Below are 19,985 nucleotides of genomic sequence, written 5' to 3'. Positions count from 1 at the left end.
CAAAACAGAACACCCTGTACCATAGATGCCACCTGTATTAGTCATGGTTCTCTAGAGAAACAGAACCATGGAATGAGCAAGTATTATAAGGGAATTTATTAGATTGGTTTATATGATATGAGCTCTCTACAAGCTGGAGAAGTTGATAACCTGGTATCTATTCAGTCCACAAGGACAGAAGCCTCAGCAGTCTCAACCTGGCAATGAAAGCCTGGAAGATTCCTGGAGAGCCACTGGTCTTCAGCCCACATTGGAATGCTAATAAAGCTGGGATCTCATGTCCACAAAGGATAGTAGTAACAGGGTAGATGCACGCACTGGCAAGCAGCATGGGCATCTGGGAAAAAGGCCTGTGTTTTCCTGGAATTTCTTTATATATAGTTCACCAACAGAAAGGCTGCCCACTCTGGAGGAAGGCTTTCCTCCTTCCATCAGTCCTTCCTAGAAACAGCCTCATAGATAGCTCAAGGCACATCTCTTACTTGAGTCTTAATCTGATCACGTGACAATAGAATTGAACTGTCTGTCACACTAACTGTGGCAACAGGCTACCAGGGCCCTTCATTATGCCTGCAGACATCCCACTGCTCAATATAAGCTGTGACCTTCTGAACACAATACCCACCTCTGATCCCAACTTGAAAAATAAATCCCCAAGACCACCAGATGCATGTTGCAAACCAAAAGCAATGGTCTAAAGTGCCCCCCCACACACCCCTACCAAGTCTACAGTAATATGCTGGTCTTTCACCCTAAGTACAGTAGTTACATCTGCCTTCCCAAGACTCCTCCACCATGCCTCTGTGACCTCAACAGGAGCAGCAGACAATTCCTGTGGGCCTCAGCCTATGCTGCCTCCTATCAGTCCCTAAAAATGAACTAGATCATGGATATTCCTGACAGGATTGCAAAAGCGGGGAGCAGAACCATGGAGAACCTCCATTTTAAAATTTTGTAAAATATTTTTTATTTATTTCTAAGCAGAGAGAATGGGCATGCCAGGGCCTTAAGCCACTGCAAACGAACTCCAGAAGCATGTGCCACCTTGTGCATCTGGCTTATGTGGGAATTGAACTTGGCTTGTTAGGATTTGCAGGCAAGTGTCTTAACCACTGAGCCATCTCTCCAGCCCTGAGAACTGTCATTTTAGATAGCAGCCTCAACTTACCACCTGGATAAAGTCCCTTCCCTCAGGCATCTATAGTCATGGCTCTAAACCCATGCCCTGGTGTGGTATGGTGGCCACAGACATCTGTAATGCCTGCACTTGCTAAATGGAGGCAGGAAGATCAAGAGTCCAAGTTGGTAAAGTACTTTCTATACAAGCATGAGGATCTGAGTTCTGATTCCCAGCACCCAAGTAAAAGCCAGGCATGGGGACACACACCTGTAATGTTAGTGCTGGGGAGATGGAGACAGGATGATTCCTAGTACTTACTGGCCAGTTAGTCTAGCTGAAATGGTGAGTTCTAGGTTTGGTTCAAGACCCTGTCTCAAAAAAAAAAAGGTGGAGGGCTGGAGAATTTGCTTAGCAGTAATGTGCTTGCCTGTGAAGCCAAAGGACCCAGGTTTAAGTTCCCAGCACCCACATAAACCATATGCACAAGGCGGCACATGCATCTGGAGTTTGCAGTGGCTGGAGGCCCTGGCACACCCCATTCTCTTTTTCTATCTCTTGCCTCTCTCTCTCTCTCTCTCTCTCTCTCTCTCTCTCTCTCTCTCTCTCTCTCTCTCTCTCACACACACACACACACACACACACAAATAAATATAAATATAAATAAAAGAAACAGTTAACTTAAAGAAAAAACAAGATAAAGGACTGGAGAGATTGCTCAGTGGTTAAGGTGCTTGCCTGCCATGTCTAAGGACCTGTGTTTGATTCCCCAGTACCCCTGTAAAGCCAGATGCACAAAGTAGTGCATGCATTTGGAGTTCATTTGTAATGGCTAGAGGCCCTGGCATGCTCCTTCTTTCTCTCTATCTGCTTCTTTCCCTCTTTTTCTCTCCCAAATAAATGAATATATAAGACAATTTTGTTTTTTTTGTTTTCAAGGTAGGGTCTCACTCTAGCCCAGGCTGACCTGGACTTCATTCTGTATCCTCAGGGTGATCAAACTCATGGTGATCCTCCTACCTCAACCTCCTGAGTGCTGGGATTAAAGGTGTGTGCCACCATGTCCGACCTATAAAACAATTTTTTAAAAAAGACAAAGTGGGCCGGGCTAGAGAAAACAAACAAAAAAGACAAGGTGGAATGGCTTAGGAAGGTACTTTGGCTTGGCCTCCACACATGCATGCGCACACATGCTCACACACACTCACAGACACCACACACAGGCACATACAAAAAAAAGTTCAGCCGGGCATGGTGGCACATGCTTTTTATCCCAGCACTTGGGAGGCAGAGGTAGGAGGATCGCCGTGAGTTCAAGACCACCCTGACACTATATAGTTAATTCCAGGTCAGCCTGGACCAGAGTGAGACCCTACCACAAAAGAAAAAAAAAAGTTCAGATTCATCCTCTGCTACACATGGAGTTCAAGACCATTCTGAACTACATGAGATCCTGTCTGAAACAAACAAAGTTTAAAAATGAAATACCTCAATCCATCTGACACAGGCCTCCCAGCCCCCTCACTTGTTCAGAGCAGATATCCAGTCTAACCTAATTCAAAACCCCTAGAGTCTCCTAGCTGCAGCCCCCTACCCACTAATTGGCCTGTAACTTCACACCTTTCGCTACCTCTGATCCAAATTGCAGCCTCACCTTCCCCATCTTGGGCTATAATCTCTTAACTCCTCTCATCTCTGATCCCAGGTTACTGCCCCAACTGGAAGGCCTTATTTGACTGAACATCAGATCTCCCAGAGCTTGGACCCAACTGGCATCCCCAAACATACTATTCTGAGCTATAAATTTTTCTCATCCCCAAGCAGGCCTCATAGGACCCCTACCATACACACATCCAAGTTTCTACTTCTAATTCCTCCTCACTCACATTATGCTTCCTTCCAGGTCTCCTATGATGTTAGTGGCTTCTGTGAGAGGAACCGAGATGTTCTCTTCTCTGATTTGATAGAGCTGATGCACACCAGTGAACAGTGAGTGGTCCTGGGCAGGGAGGCCTCAAGGAAGAACACCCTCATGGGAATGGAGGATGGTGTAACACTTCAATTTTTACAGAGCTGTCAAGCCATGGACTTAAGTGGAAGTGGATGTGTGACTAAGATATGGTTTTGACTTACAACTCCAAAGACTTCAGGTGTAGCTCAGTGCTGAACACTCTCCTAGAGTGCATGAGGCCCTGGATTCCAGTCCCAGGACAGAAAAAAAAAAAAAGTTCAAGTTAACTGTGGCATTCAAAGAAGTAGAAAAAGGGGGGATGTTTTAAAAGCAAAAAGGACCCAAGTATGCATAGTGTCACACATCTATAATCCAAGAACTAGAGAAGCTAAGTCAGGAGAATCCTGAACATGAGGCCAGTCTGAGCTACATAGTGAGACCCTGTCTTAAAACCCAATAACTAGTCAAGCATAATGGTGCACACTTGTAGTGTCAGCATTCAGGAGGTGGAGGCAGGAGCATCATCCTTATCTACATATCAAGTTTGATGCCAGCCTGACCTTCATGAAAAAGAAAGAAAGAGAGAGAGAGAAAGGAAGGAAGGAAGGAAGGAAGGAAGGAAGGAAGGAAGGAAGGAAGGAAGAAAGGAAGGAAGGAAGAAGGAAAGAATAAAAGAAAGAAGGGAAAGAGGGAGGGAGGGAAGGAAGGAGAGAAAAAGAGGATGAGGGAGGAAGGAAGGGAAAAGAGAAGTGAAGGATAGAGGGAAGAAAGAAGGGAGAAAAAATAAATAGAGGAAGAAAGGAAGAAGGAAGGGAGGGAAAGAGGAAGGCCAGCCCAGCATGGTGGCACACGCCTTTAATTCTAGCACTCAGGAGGCAGAGGCTGCAAGTTCGAGGCCACCCTGTGATACATAGTGAATTTCATGTCATCCTGACCTAGAGCAAGACCCTGCTTTGAAACTCCCCCCCCCCCACAAAAAAAGAGGAAGGAAAGAAAAGGGTCCTGGGGAGATGACTCAGTGAATAAAGCACTTGCCAGGCAACTCTTAAACACCTAAGTTCAAATCCCTAGACCCTGACACTATGGCCAGAGGGGAGAAATATAGGTAAGTTTTTTGGACACATTGCATTTGTCTTGAAAGCAGAAGGCAGGAGTTGGCTTCTGCTCATTGGTAGATGTGTCATTGTTGGGAAAGCCCTCTTTAAAACTGCAGTATTAAAGATGGCTGGGAAGGGCTGGGTGTGGTAGCCCACACCTTTAATCCCAGCACTCAAGAGGCAGAAGTAGGAGGATTGCCATGAGTTTGAGGCCACCCTGAGAATACATAGTGAATTCCAGGTCAGCCTGGACCAGAGTGAGACCCTACCTCAAAAAAAAAAAAAAAAAAAAAAAAAGATGGCCGGGAAAGAGGCTTAGTGGTTAAAGCCACTTCCAGTCTTCCAGTCAGGGTTTAGTTCTCAAGTCACATATACAAACTGGAGGTAAAAAGTGATACAAAGCATCTGGTGTTTATCTGCAGCAGCAAGAGGCCCTGGCACACACAAACACACAAATAAATAATTCTCTTTTAAAAAGAAAGAATTTTAGAGCTGGATATAGTGGCACATGCCTTTAATCCCAGCACTTGGGAGGAAGGGGTAGGAGGATCACCATGAGCTGGAGGCCACCCTGAGACTACATAGTGAATTCCAGGTCAGACTGGGCTAGAATGAGACCCTACCTCAAAAAAACAAGGAAAAAAAAAGAATTTTAGGAGTTGGAATGATGATTTCACAGCTTGTGAAGCCTAAGGACCCAGGCTTGATTTCCCAGTACTCGAGTAAGCAATTGAGGAAGATACCTAACATTGACTGCTGACTGCCACAGGCATATGTACCCTCTTCTCCCACCACATACATGCAAAAAAAAAAAATACAGATAAATGGAAGAACCAAAAGGGCATATATCAACCCTTTCAAGCTCAGCTGCCACACCCTCCTGCCTACATTCAGAGGGAACTGTATTTTGTATCATGGATCTGAGGTAGCCCTACTTCTGGAAAAGGTTGACCCAGGTCTCAGGTACACTCCCAACCTTTCCTCTCTCCTGCCCAGAGCCTTCCTCCGGATGCTCTTTCCTGAGAAGCTGGATGTAGACAAAAAGGGCCGCCCCAGTACTGCTGGCTCCAAAATCAAGGTGGGCCTAGGACAGGCAAAAGGGAGCTAGAGATGGAAAGGGTTGGGTTACACCCTGTCCTGTCTCCAGATTCTATTTCTCTCCTTGTGCCTGTGTTTGACTCTCCCCTATCTCTGAGGTTTCTGTCTGTGTCTGTCGGTGGCCCAGCTTCTTATACCCAGAGCTTGTAGAGTCTTCTTCCAGCTCTGGGTATAAGACACTGTGCCAGCCTCCTTAGTTATTTGGCTTCCTTTTCCTTCTCTCCATCCTTTCCTTCTTTTCCTTCCTTCCTTTTCTTCCCTTCCTTCCCAAGAAGAGCCATCTACATGGCCTTCTCACCCATGCCTTTCCTTCTGCTCAGAAACAAGCCAACGACCTGGTGGCTACACTAAAGAAGTGCACACCCCACTACATCCGCTGCATCAAGCCCAATGAGACAAAGAGACCACGAGACTGGGAGGAGAGCAGGTGACATCCCACCCACCCCACCCCCACCCCCAGCCAGGTCCAGCCACTGCTTGGACCAACCTATGCCATTTGATCCACAGACTGAGCCTTAACTTTAGGGCCATCCCAGGCTGGACCTTAAGATAATTTTTAAAGCTCCCAGGGCTCCAGAACTGCAAATAGAACCAACCAAGACATCTCCAATTCCAAAAGTAGCACCAAAATGACTGTGGGATAAGACAGAGACTTAACAGACACACCCAGTTCCCCATACCTTAACTCCAGAAGTGATCCCAGGAGCAAGCACCAGGATGAACTTAGAGCCTCTTTCCAGGTCCCAGTCCAAAATTTGATTTCCAGGCTAAGCTCCCCTGCCCAGGCCTCAAAACTCACCCTCTGAACTATCCCAAATTAGGTGCAAAGGACACAGCTGGAATCTTAGCTCACAGGGGGGCAGGAGGATCATGAGTTTGAGGCCAGTGGGAGCTAACAAAGTGAGACCCTGGCTCTAAATACACAGACGATAGACAGATAAATGACAAGTAGATAGAACATAGATAGATGACAGATAGCTAGAGATGATAGATAGATGAGAATAGATGATGAAGATAGATTGATCGATAGATAGATGATAAAATGTGCCCAGCACAAATCCAGGACCACCCTTCCTGCCCTAGTCTGCCTATTGCAGGCCCCACTCTCAGGAACTTAGGCCCCTCCCCACAGGGTGAAGCACCAAGTGGAATACCTGGGACTGAGAGAGAACATCCGGGTGCGCAGAGCAGGCTTTGCCTACCGTCGCCAGTTCTCCAAATTCCTGCAGAGGTGAGGTATCCAAGCCCTCCACCTTGACCGATCCTTTTGTTAGGATGGCCTGCCATCCAAATGCTCCCTTGTGCCTCCTTCCTTCAGATATGCTATTCTGACCCCTGAGACATGGCCACGATGGCATGGAGATGAACGTGAGGGTGTACAGCACCTGCTTCAAGCTGTCAACATGGAGCCGGACCAGTATCAGATGGGGAGCACTAAGGTCTTTGTTAAGAACCCAGAGTCAGTAAGTATGTATGAGGAGGAGGGAGAAAGAGAGGACCTTATGTCCTTCGCAACATCATGGCACTTTGACAGGCTTCCTCAACTCTTCAAGTCTCAATTTCCCCATAAGGAAGTGGGGAGAGTAAAAGGAAAAACACATATATACAGTGGGATAAAGGGGCAAAAATAAAAATGGGAAAATGTAGAAAAATTATGCTATACAAAAATTGATCAAGGAGCTGTGCTTTATTTAATCCCAGTACTCAGGAGGCTGAGGTGGTAGGATCTCCATGAGTGTGAATCCAGTCTGGGGCTACAAAGTGAGTTCTAGGTCAGACTCATCTAGAGTAAGACCCTACCTCAAAAAAACAAAGCAAAAAACATTGATAAAGGTTGGGGGAAGATTGCTTAGTACTTAAAGGTGCGTGCTTATAAAACCTGACACCTGGCTTCAATACCCCAGTACCCATGTAAAGCCAAATGCACAAAGTGATGCATGCATCTGGAGTTTGTTTGCAATGGCTAGAGGCCCTGTTGTACCCACTTTCTCTCTATCTAGCTTCCTCCCACCATCTCTCTCTTTTTGCTTGCACATAAATTTTTTAAAAAATTTTAAAAGTTGATCAAGGAATTAAGTTCATTTAATGGACTTGGAACCTTTCTTACCAAACAATAGATTTATTTTTGGATGCATCTAAATTGATATTTTTGCATGTGTATGTGTGGTGTACAAGTTTGTATGCATGTGGACATATAAGTGGTTGCCAGTCAATGACAGGTGTCTTCTTTTATTCTTCTCCACTTTAGTTTTTGAGACAGGATCTGTCACTGAAACTGGGGCTCACTGAGTTAGTCAGACAAGCTATCCAGCAAGCCCCCAGGATCCTCCTGTCTCCAGCACTGACACTATGGGTGCATATAACTATGCCCAGCATTTTACACAGGTGCTGGAGATGTGAATTCAAGTCCTCATGCTTGTGTGGCAAACACTTGACTGACAGCCATCACCCCAGCCCTTGGTTTTGGAGTTTGTTGCAGGGGTGACTTTTTGGTTTGTTTGTTTTGGGTTGTTTGTTTTTTAAGTCTTTTTAAAGTATTTATTTACTTATGTATTTATTTACTTATGTATTTATTATTTGAGAAAGAGAGAAGCAGATAGTGACAGAGAGAATGAGCTTGACAGGGCCTCCAGCCACTGCAAATTAACTCCAGACACATGCACCACCTTGAGCTTCTGGCTTACATGAGTACTAGGGAATCAAACCTAGGTCCTTAAGCTTTGCAGGCAGACACCCTAACTGCTAAGCCATTTCTCAAGCCCTGGTTTTGTTTTGTTTTGTTTAAGTTTTTTCTATTAAACTTTTTAAAGTATTTTTAATTTTATTTTTATTTATTTATTAGGGAGAGAGAGAGAACAGATGTACCAAACAAACTCCAGATGGATGTGCCACCTTATGCATCTGGCTCATGTGGGTCATCCAACCTGGGTCCCTTGGCTTTGTAGACAAGTGCCTTAATATTTATTAAAATTTATATATATATATATATATATATATATATATATATATATATATATGTATGTATGTATGTATGTATGTATGTATGTATGTATGTAACAAAAAAGTGCAGGAGACAGGGTTTTACTAGCCCAAACTGGTTTTGAACTTGGTACTTAGCTGGCCTTGGATTCCTAAGAATCCAAGTGAGCCCCAGGATTAGGAATTCCTTGGATTCTTGTCTCTACCTCCCAAGGCTGGGATTATAGACATTTGCCACCATACCTACTTTAAGAGGGAAAATTGGATGCACAGATCTAAGGGGAAGAAGGCCATGTCAGATGGAGGCAGAAATTGCAGTGACAGATCTAAGCCAAGAAGTTTCACCACCAAAAGTTAGCGAAAGCCTAGGAAGGATTCTTCCCAAGACAGGAGGATTGAGAGTTCAAGGTCAGCATGGCATGAGCTATATAGCAAGTCCTGTCTGCAGGGTTCTTAGCATGTAATATATATGTATCTGACAAGTCCCTGTGGATGAAGTGCTGATTACGTTCAGTTTCATTTTCAGTAATATTTTCTGTCACTACTAATGGCACTTTACCTTTTATATCAAAATTTGTACTTGAATTTGAATGTTTCTCAGACAACTGTCTTATTCCAATCCATTGTTCTATTCTTTGGCAAGTATTGCAGTGTGTGCGTGCGTGCGTGCGTGCGCATGTGCCACGGTGTATATACTGAGGTCAGAGTATCAATCTTCACCTCCCACTTTGTTTGAAACAGGCTCTCACTTGATTGTTGCTAGCTGGTCCACAAGCTACCAGGATTGTCCTGACTCCACTTCCCATCTTGTCTGTAGGCACACAGGGATGGCAGACAGAGGCATTATTGTGTCTGGCTTTGCATGTTTCTGGGGACCCAAATTCTGGTCATCAAGCTTGCACTGCAAGTGCTTTTAACTACTAAGCCATCTCCCCACTCCTATATCATTTTTTATTACTGGCTTGAAACTCACTCTGTAGCCAAGTCTCAAATTTACAGTTCTCCTGTCTCAACCTCCCAAGTGTTGGGATTATAGGCATGTGCTAACACGCCAGCTTCCTAGCTACAATATTTTAATATTCAGCCAACTCTGCTACTTGATATGTATACCTTTGTTTTTTCCAAGTGAATGGGCATTTAAACAGTGTTTTCCTCTTGATTTACCCTAATACAGTTTATTCTAATCCACCTGTGGGCTAGACTCTTCAACCCAAGAACTTGCATATATTAGAAAAATGCTCTGCCACTAAATTACATCCCTTTTTAAAATATTTTATTTATTTATATGAGAAAGAGAGAGAGAATGGGTATTCCGGGGCCTTAAGCAACTGAGAAAGAATTCCAGACATATGTGCCAAATTTTGTAACTGCCTTTACTGAGTCCTGGGGAATCAAACCTGGGTCCTTAGGCTTCTCAGGCAAGATCCTTAACCACTAAGCCATCTCTTCAGCCCTTATATCTCCTTTTTAAAAATATTTTTTCAACATGTGCTGTGTGAGTGTATTCATCATGTGGAGGCTAGAGGACAACTTTGGGTGTTGTTCCTTAGATGCTGTTACCCCCTTATTCTATAAAAAAAATTATTGACAGCATCCATAATTATAGACAAAAGCCATGATAATTGCCTTCCTTCCCTGACTTTCCCTTCACAACTCCACTCTGTCACATCCCCTTCCTCTCTCTATTAGTCTCTCTTTGGTTTTGATGTCATCATCTTTTCCTCCTAATATGAGGGTCTTGTGAAGTTTACTGCTAGGTACTATGAGGTCATGGATATACAGGCAATTTTGTGTTTGGAAGATTGTATTGTAAGCAGTCCTACCCTCCCTTTGGCTCTGACATTCTTTCCACTACCTATTCCACAATGGACCCTGTGCCTTGAAAGGTATGATAGAGATGTTTCAGTGCAAAATACTCTTCTGTTACTTCTTCTCAGCACTATGTTGCCTTTTGGGTCATCCCAGTTTTCACTGCCATTGAAAAGAGATGCTTCTCTAACCAAAAGTGAGAGTAGCATTAATATATGGATATGAACATTAAGAAAAGTGCTCATAGGGCAGTTTGGTAAGCATAATATATGCATTTAACCAGATAAGAATGACTGTTACACTCCTAGAACTCATGACCACTTCTGCCATAGGCTTTTGATTAGGTTTTCAGTACCAGGCATTTATTCCCTCCCATGGAGCAGGTCTCCAGTACAATTAGAAAGTGGTTGAATTCTCCCACAGACATGCCACTATGTACCTGGTTGGTCATTTGGCTTGACTGGCTAAACTCGAGGTTTCCAGTATCCATTGTTCTCATGTTCTCTCCCATAGGTCTGCATACAGCATAGCTTTTTCCAGCTTTCTATCAGCTAGCCCACAGGGAGGAGGTTTTCAGTTCAGCTCTAGCTTGATTTCTCAGTGACCTTGTAGCCAACACATGTGGGGTCTTCAGGAATAGGGTCTTACCATCTGTTTCTGGTGGGAAACCAAGAGCCTCGGTAATGACCCATAATGTTTTGGGACATTAGGAACCTACCTGGCCAACAACTCCCTGGAAGGTATACCATCTATTGAACTGAAATTTTTCTAGTAACAATCTATGGCTTCTGAGTGTGCCATTATCTGAAAAAGTAGGTTACTCATAACATCTTGAATTTTGATTAACCTTCCTCCCACCTTTCCTTTACTCAATCAATTCCTCTGGCCTCACTTAAGTAATTCCACACCCAATAATCTGTTCATCTACTTACATATAGTACCATCCCCTAATTACCCTCCTCCTCCCTCCCTTATATCCCCTTTCTAGCTTACTGGCCTCTGCTACTGATTTTTACTCCAACTCACATACAAATCTAAACATTTGTAGCTAGGATTCACATATGAAAGAGAACGTGCGACATTTGGTTTTTTGGGCCTGGGTTACCTCACTTAGCATAATCCTTTCCAGAGGCATCAATTTCCCTGCAACTTTCACAATGTCATTTTTACTTACCACTGAATAGAACACCATTTTATAAATATACCACATTCTTCATTACCCACTCATCAGTTGATGGACATCTAGGCTGGTTCCATTTCTTAGCTATTGTGAATCTCTATTCTTATCAATAAACATGGCTGAGTAAGTATCTCTAAGGTGCTGAGATTAGTCCTTAGTATATATGCCTAAGAATGGTAAAGCTGTGTCACATGGAAAATCTATTTTTAGCTGTCTCAGGAACCTCCACATTGATTTTCACAATGGCTATACCAGTTTACATTCCCACCAACAGTACAGAAGGGTTCCTCTTTATTTGCATCCTCACCAGGATTTACTTTTATTTGTTTTCTTTTTAAAAATATTTTAGGGCTGGAGAGATGGCTTAGCGGTTAAGCGCCTGCCTGTGAAGCCTAAGGACCCCAGTTCGAGGCTCGGTTCCCCAGGTCCCACGTTAGCCAGATGCACAAGGGGGCGCACACGTCTGGAGTTTGTTTGCAGTGGCTGGAAGCCCTGGCGCGCCCATTCTCTCTCCCTCTATCTGTCTTTCTCTCTGTGTCTGTTGCTCTCAAATAAATAAATAAATAAAAATGAACAAAAAAATATTTTAAAAAAAATTTATTTTTACTAGAGAGAGAGAGAGAAAAAAAATGGGCAAACCAGGGCCTCTAGCCACTGTAAACAAACTCCAGATACATGTGCCATCATGTGCAGCTAGCTTATGTTGCTTTTGCTAAATTAAGCCTAGGTCTTAGGCTTCACAGGCAAGCCCCTTAACCAGCCCTCATTTGTTTTCTTGATGGTAGCCATTATCACAGGAGTGAGATGTAATCTCAAAGTAGTTTTAATTTGCATTTCCCTGATGGTTAAGGATGTAGAACACTTTTTTAGATATTTATATGTCATATGTATTTCTTCTTTTGAGAAATCTCCATTCAGTTCTATAATGCATTTTTAATTGGGTTGATTTGTTATTTAATTTGTTATTTGTTATTTGTTAATTGTTTTGAGTTCTCTGTACACCTTGGATATTAATCTTCTGTCAGAAGTATAGGTGGCAAAAGTTTTGTAATTTCAAGAGATCCCAGTGGTGGATTAGTGGTTTTATTTCCTGAGCAACTGGGGTTGTATTTAGAAAGCCATTGTCTATGCAAATATGCTAAAGAGTTTCCCCTATTTTTTCCTTTAGCAGTTTCAGAGTTTCAGGTCTGATATTAAGGTCATTGATCCATTTGGACTTGATTCTTGTGGATGGAGAAAGATAAGGATCTATTTTCATCCTTCTACATATAGATATTTAATTTTCCCAGCATCATTTGTTAAAGAGGCTATCTTTTCTTTTCAAATATTTTTGTCAAAAATCAGATGACTGTGCCTGCCTGGATTAACATCTGAGTCCTCCATTCTGTTCTGTTGATCTACATGTCTGTCTTTGTGCTGGTACCATGCTATTTTTGTTACTATAGCTCTGTAGTATAGCTGAAAATCAAGTATGGTGATACCACTAGCTTTATTTTTATTGCTCAAAATTGTTTGGGATATTCAAGTTATTTTGTGCTTCCAAATGAATTTTAGGATTGTTTTTCCTATTTCCATGAAGAATGCCATTGGAATTTTGATGGAGATTGCATTCAATGTATAGATTGCCTTTGGTAAGATTGCCGTTTTCACAATACTGATTTTTCCAATCCAAGATCATGGGATGTCTTTCCATTTCCTAGTGTCTTCTGCAAATTCCGTCTTGAGTATTTTTAAGGTTTTAATTGTAGAGATCTTTCACTTCCTTGGTTAGGTTTATTCCAAGGTACTTTATTAATTTTTTTTGGAGATAATTGTGAAAGGGAAAGATTCCTTGATTTCATCCTCAGCATGTTTGTTGTTAGCATATAGAAAGGCTACTGATTTCTGTGTGTTTATTTTGTATCCTGTTACATTGCTATAAGTGTTTATTAGCTCTAACAGTTTGTTTGTAGAGTCTTTAGGGTCCTTTGTGTATAGAATCATATCATCTGCAAATAATGATAATGATCTTTTCTTTTCCAATTTATGTCCTTTTTAAAAAAAATTTATTGACAACTTCTTTTTTTTTTTTTTTTTTTTGGTTTTTTTGAGGTAGGGTCTCACTCTAGCCCAGGCTGACCTGGAATCCACTCTGTGTTCTCAGGGTGGCCTTGAACTCATGGTGATCCTCCTACCTCTGCCTCCCGAGTGCTGGGATTAAAGGCGTGCGCCACCATGCCCGGCAACTATTGACAACTTCTTTAAGTGTCAGGTAATAAACCATGATAATTCCCTCCCCCCCCCACTTTCACCTTCACAACTCTACTCTCCATCATATCCCCACCCTCTCTCCATTAGTCTCTCTTTCATTTTGATATCATCTTCTTTTTCTCCTATTATGAGGGTCTTGTGAAAGTATTGCTAGGCACTGTGAGGTCATGGATATCGAGGCCAAGTTCTGTCTGGACAGTTGCATTGTAAGGAGTGGTAACCTTCCTTTGGCTCTTACATTCTCTCTGTAACCTCTTCCACAATGTATCCTGAGCTTTGGGAGGTATGATAGAGATGTTTCAGTGCTGGACACTCCTCTGTCACTTCTTCTATGTGACCTTTTGAGTCATCCCAGTACTCACTGCCATCTGAAAAAGAGAAGCTTCCCTAACCAAAAGTGAGAGTAGCATTAATATATGAATATAAACATTAAGTTTAGTGCTTTCAGGGCAGTTTGGTGAGAAAAATATATGCATTTAGCCAGACAAGAGCAGGCTTTATAACCATAAAGCTCATGACCTCCCCTGCTATAGGCTTTTGATTAGGTTTTCAGTACCAGGCATGTACTCCCTCCCATAGAGAGGGCCTCCAGTCCAATTAGAGAGCAGATGGCTTCCCCCAGAACAGACATGCCACTATTTCACCCGTTCAGTCATTTGGCCTATCTAGCCAAACTTGAAGCTTCCAGTGTCCACTGTTTTCACTGCTGATGACTTCTGCCTCCTATAGGGTTCCATGCAGTGCAGCTTTTTCCAGTTTTCAGTTGGCTCTTGTACAGGGAGAAAGGTTTTAAGCTCAGCACCAGCTTGATTTCTCAGTGACCTTGCTGCCCAGGCATATGAAGTTTTTAGCAATAGGGTCTTATCATCTGTTACTCATGGAAAAAAATGGGGGGAGGCCTTGGCAATAGCCTGTACTGTTTTGGAGGAAACAGAGACCTCCCTAGCCAAGAAACTCACTGGAAAGTATCCCATCCCTGGCACTGAAAACTTTTTGGTAGCAACTTATGGCTTCTAGATGTGCCATTATCCAAAAAAGTAGGCTTTTTGTCTTATTCAGAATATCTTGAATTTTGATTGATCTTCCCCCCACCCTGCTTTTAATCTCTTCCCCTGGCCTCACTTAGGCCATTCCACCCCCTGAAATCTATTCTTCTACTTACATATATACAATACCATCCCCTTAATTCCTGCCCTCTCCTCCCTCCCTTATAGCCTTTTTCCAGCTTACTGGCCTCTGCTACCAACTTTTGGTTCCAGCTGACACACAAGTCTAAACATTTGTAGCTAGTATCCACATATGACAGAGAACTTGTGATGTTTGGCTTTCTGGGCCTGGGTTACTTCACTTAGTATAATCCTTTCCAGATCCATCCATTTCCCTGCAAATTTCATAATTTAATTTTTCTTTACTGCTGAATAGAACTCCATTGTGTAAATGCATCACATCTTTATTATCCACTTATCTATTGAGGGACATCTAGGCTCCTTCCATTTCCCAGCTATTGTGAATAGAGCAGCAATAAACATGGTTGTGCAAATATTTCTAAGGTAGTGAGAAGAGTCATTAGGATATATATGCCTAGGAGTGTTATAGCTGGATCATATGGCAAATCTATTATTAGATGTTTCAAGAACCTCCATACTGATTTCCGCAATGGCTAGACCAGACTACATTCCTATCAACAATGCAGAAGGGTTCTCCTTTTACCACATTCTTGCCAACTTTTATTGTCATTTGTTTTCTTAATGGTAGCCATTGTGACAGGAGAAAGAAGGAATCTCAAGGTAGTTTTAATTTTCATTTTCCTGATGGCTAAGGATGTAGGACACTTTTTTAGATGTTTATATGCATATGTATTTCTTCCAGTGAGAACTCTCTGTTTAGTTCCATAGCCCATTTTTTGATTGGGTTGTTTGATTTCTTATTGTTCTGGTTTTTTAGTCCTTTGTATATTCTGGATATTAATACTCTATCAGATGTATAACTGGCAAAGATTTTCTCCCATTCTGTAGGTCATCTCTTTGCTCTATTCACAGTGTCTTTGCCGTACAAAAGCTTTGTGATTTCATGAGATCCCAGTAGTTAATGATTTTATTTTCTGAGCAATTGGGGTTGCATTGAGAAAGTCATTACCTATGCCAGTATGCTGAAGGGTTTCCCCTACCTTTTCCTCTAGCAATTTCAGAGTTTCAGGTCTGATATTAAGGTCCCTGATCCACTTGGATTTGATTCTTGTGCATGCCGAAAGACAAGGATCTATTTTCATCTTTCTGCATATAGATATCCAGTTTTCCCAGAACCACTTGTTGAAGAGGCTGTCTTTTCTCCAATGAATATTTTTGGCATTTTTGTCAAAAAATCAGCTGGCTGTAGCTGCCTGGATTAACATCTGGGTCCTCTATTCTGTTCCATTGATATACATGTCTGTCTTTGTGCCAATACTATGCTGTTTTTGTTACTATGGCTTTGTATTATATCTTAAAATCCGGTATGGTGGTACCACCAGCCTTATTTTTGTTGCTCAAATCATTTGGCTATTCGAGGTTTTTTTGCTCCAATTTTAGGATTTTTTTTTTTCTGTGAAGAATACCATTGGAATTTTAATGGGGATTGCATTAAATGTGTAGATTGCTTTTGGTAAGATTGCCATTTTCACCATATTGATTCTTCCAATCCAAGAACATGGGATGTCTTTCCATTTCCTAGTGTTTTCCTCTATTTCTTGCTTGAGTGTTTTGAAGTTCTTATTGTAGAGATCCTTCACTTCCTTTGTTAAGTTTATTCCAAGGTACTTTATTTATTTTTTTTTTTTTGAGGCAATTATGAATGGGAGAGATTACCTGATTTCATCCTCTGTACATTTGTTGTTAGTACATAGGAAAACTACTGATTTTCTGTGTGTTTATTTTGTATCCTGCTATGTTGCTAAGTGCTTATCAGCTGTAACAGTTTGCTGGTAGAGTCTTTAGGGTCCTTTATGTATAGAATCATATCATCTGCAAATAATGATAATTTGATCTCTTCCTTTCCAATTTGTATCCCTTTCATGTGTGTCTCTTGCCTTATTGCAATAGCTAAGACTTCCAGTACTATATTAAATAAAAATGGGGACAGTGGACACACTTGTCTTGTTCCTGAATTTAGTAGAAAAACTTCAAGGTTTTCCCCATTTAGTATTATGTTGGCTGTAGGTTTGTCATAAATAGCTTTTATTATATTGATATGTTCCTTCTATTCTCAGTTTCTGTAGTACTTTTATCATGAAGGGATGCTGGATTTTGCCAAATGCCTTTTCTGCATCTATTGAGATGATCATGTGACTTTTGTCCTTCAGTCCATTTTTATAATGTATTCCACTTATCAATTGGCATATGCTGGACCATTTCTGGAATAAACCTACTTGGTTAGGGTAAATGATCTTTTTTGAAATATTCTTGGATTCTGTTTGCCAATATTTTGTTGAGAATTTTTGCATCTATGTCCATGAGGAAGATTGGTCTGTAATGTTCTTTTTTTTTTTTTTTTTTTTTTTCTGTCTTTGTGTACTTTGAGCATCCGGGTGATGCTGGATTCATAGAAGGAGTTTAGTAGAATTCCTTCCTTTTCTATTTTATAGAAAAGTTTGAGAAGCATTGATGCTAGTTCTTCCATGAAGGTTTGGTAAAATTCATTAGCTGGGCCTGGATTTTTTTTTAGTTGGGAGATTTTCTTTTAAGATTTATTTATTTATTTGAGACAGAATGAGGGGAAGAGAGAGAATGGGTGCACCAGGGCCTCTAGCCATTACAAACAAACTCTAGACACATGTGCCAGCATGTGCATCTGGCTTACGTGGGACTGGGAGATTTTTTTTATAACTGCTTGCATCTCCATACTTGCTATAGGTCTATTCAAGTGGTTAATCTCATCTTGATTTAATTTTGGTAGGTCATACAATCAAAGAAATCATCCATTTATTTCATATTTTCAACCTCAGTGGAGTATATGTTCTTAAAGCATGTCCTTATGATTTTCTGAATTTATTTGGTATCTGTTGTAATGGCACTTTTTCGTCTCTAATTTTATTAATTTGTGTCTCTTTTCTCTTCCTTTTGGTCAGATTTGCTAAGGGTTTGTCAATCTTGTTTATCCTCGCGAAGAACCAACTCTTTGTTTCATTGATTCTTTGGATTTTTTTTTTGTTTATTTGTTTGTTTCTGTTTCATTAATTCCTGCCCTAATCTTTATTTCTTCCCATCTACTGATTTTTGGTTTGCCTTGTTCTTCTTTATCCAAGGCCTTAAGGTGAAGCACTAAGTTGATTACTTGTGATCTTTCTAATTTATTTTTGTAAGTTATTTTTATTTATTTATTTGAAAGAGAAAGAGGAAGAGAAAGAGAAAGAGACACACACACAGAGGATGGGTGTGCCATGGACTCTAGCCACTTCAAACAAACTCCAGGTGCATCTGGCTTATGTGGGTCTTGGGGAGTTGAACTTGGGTACTTTGGCTTTGCAGGCAAGTGCCTTAATCGCTAAGCCATTCTAATTTCTTTCAATATATTCTCTCCAGCATTCTAATTTCTTAATATAGGCACTTAAAGCAATATATTTCTACTTTAGGACTGCCTTCATTGTATCCCAGAGATTTGGGTATGTTGTGTTATCATTATCATTTGATTCTATGAATGTTTTGATTTCCTTTTTTATTTCCTCCATGACCCATTCATCATTTGGTAGTGTACTGTTTAGTTTCCATGGTTTTGTGTATACTCTATAGTTTTTCTTGTTATTGATTTGTAGTTTAATCCCATTGTGATCAGACAAGGTACAAGGAATTATTTCAGTTTTCCTGTATTTGTTAAGATTTGTTTGTGTCCTAATATACAGTCTATTTTAGAGAATGCTCCACGTGCTACTGAAGAGACTGTGTATTCTGCGGCATTTGGAATGAATGTTCTGTGGCTATGTAATAGTACTGTTTGTTTTCTGTCATTTAATCCGATGTTTTGCTGTTTATTTTTTGCCAAGATGATCTGTCAATTAATGCAAGTGTGATAATGGAGTAACCAACTACAATTATGTTTGGTGTTATCTGTGACATTAATTCTAATGGTGTTTGTTTATGAAACTGGGAGCAACCATGTTATGTGCATATATGTTTAGAATTATAATGTCTTCTTGCTGAATTGTTCCTTCAATCAATATAAAGTGACCTTCTCTATCTTCCCTAACTAATGTTGGGTGGAAGTCTATCCTGTCAGATATTAGTATAGCAACACATGCTTGTTTTTTCTATGCCCGTTTGCTTGAAATACCATTTTCCATCATTTCACCCTAAGATATTGTCTGTTTTTTTATGGAGAGGTGAGTTTCTTGGAGGCAACAAACTGGAGGATCCTGCATGTTAATCCACTCCGTAAGCCTGTATTTTCTGGTTGGGGCATTGAAGCCATTGATATTAACAGTTATTATTGAAAGGTGTGTACTTATTCTTGACATTCCTCTTATTTTGTAGTGTTTCCTGCTTTTTCTTTACTCTCTTGTGTTAACTATTATTTGAATATGGTTTATTTTTCCTTGTTTTCCCATGTGTGTGCTTTTCTTTCTCTTCAGTGTGAAGGATTCCTTCATGTATTTTCTGTTGAGCTGGCTTAGTGGTCATACTTTAGCCTGTTTTTGTTGTGAAATGGCCTTATTTCTCCATCAATTTTGATGGATAGCTTTATTGGATAAAGTAATCTTGGTTGACAGTTGTTATCTTTCAGAACTTGGAATATATCATTTCAAGCTCTTCTGGCTTTTAAAGTTTGTATTGAGTAATCTGCTGTGATCCTGATGGGCTTGGCTTTATTTGTGACTTGAAGTTTCTGTCTAATGCTTTCAGTATATTTTCTTTGGTTTGTTTTTTAGTAGTTTAATTATAATATAGCAAGGAGAGGTTCTTTCCTGGTTTTGTCTGGTTGGTGTTCTAACAGCTTCCTATATTTGTATAGGCATCTCTTTCCCTATTTGGGGGAGAGTTTCTTTATGATTTTGTTCAAAATACCTGCTATGCCTTTGGAGTGAAATTCTTCTTCTACTATACTCTAAATTCTTATGTTTGATCTCTTCATAGTGTCCTGAATTTCTTTTTTAAGAAATGTTTTATTTTAATTTATTTATTTGAGCAAGCAAGCAAGAAAGAGAGAAAGAGAGAGAGAGAGAGAGAGAGAGAGAGAGAGAATGAATGGGCATGCCAGGGCCTCCAGCTGCTGCAAACAAACTCCAGATGCATGTGCTACCTTGTGCATCTGGTTTATGTGGGTCCTGGAGTGTCAAACCTGGGTCCTTTGGCCTTGCAGGCAAGCGCCTTCACCTCTAAACCATCTCTCCAGCCCTGCCCTGAATTTCTTGAAATTCCCATTCATACTTTCCTATTAGTTCATCTTTCTCTTTGTTGGACTGTATTAGATCTGCCATCTGTTCTTCTAGTTTAGATATTCTGTTCTCTCCTTCATCCATTCTATTGGTGAGACTTT

General features: G+C 40.9%; 1 protein-coding gene across 2 annotated transcripts in view; it reads left to right on the top strand.

Annotated features, from left to right (window-relative positions):
- Myo1f (myosin IF) overlaps positions 1-19,985 on the top strand; it is an 81,433-nt gene that overhangs the window by 42,978 nt on the left and 18,470 nt on the right. For both annotated transcript variants that reach the window (XM_045148926.1, XM_045148927.1), the window contains exons 15-19: positions 3,021-3,106; positions 5,162-5,243; positions 5,584-5,690; positions 6,396-6,494; positions 6,582-6,726. In XM_045148926.1, coding sequence (XP_045004861.1) covers positions 3,021-3,106; positions 5,162-5,243; positions 5,584-5,690; positions 6,396-6,494; positions 6,582-6,726 — 519 coding nt within the window. The remainder of the gene's footprint in view (positions 1-3,020; positions 3,107-5,161; positions 5,244-5,583; positions 5,691-6,395; positions 6,495-6,581; positions 6,727-19,985) is intronic.

Source organism: Jaculus jaculus, chromosome 5 (genome assembly GCF_020740685.1).
Source record: "Jaculus jaculus isolate mJacJac1 chromosome 5, mJacJac1.mat.Y.cur, whole genome shotgun sequence".
NCBI lineage: Eukaryota > Metazoa > Chordata > Mammalia > Rodentia > Dipodidae > Jaculus > Jaculus jaculus.
Note: the sequence above shows the minus strand (reverse complement) of the source record. Positions and strands in the feature narration are given on the sequence as shown.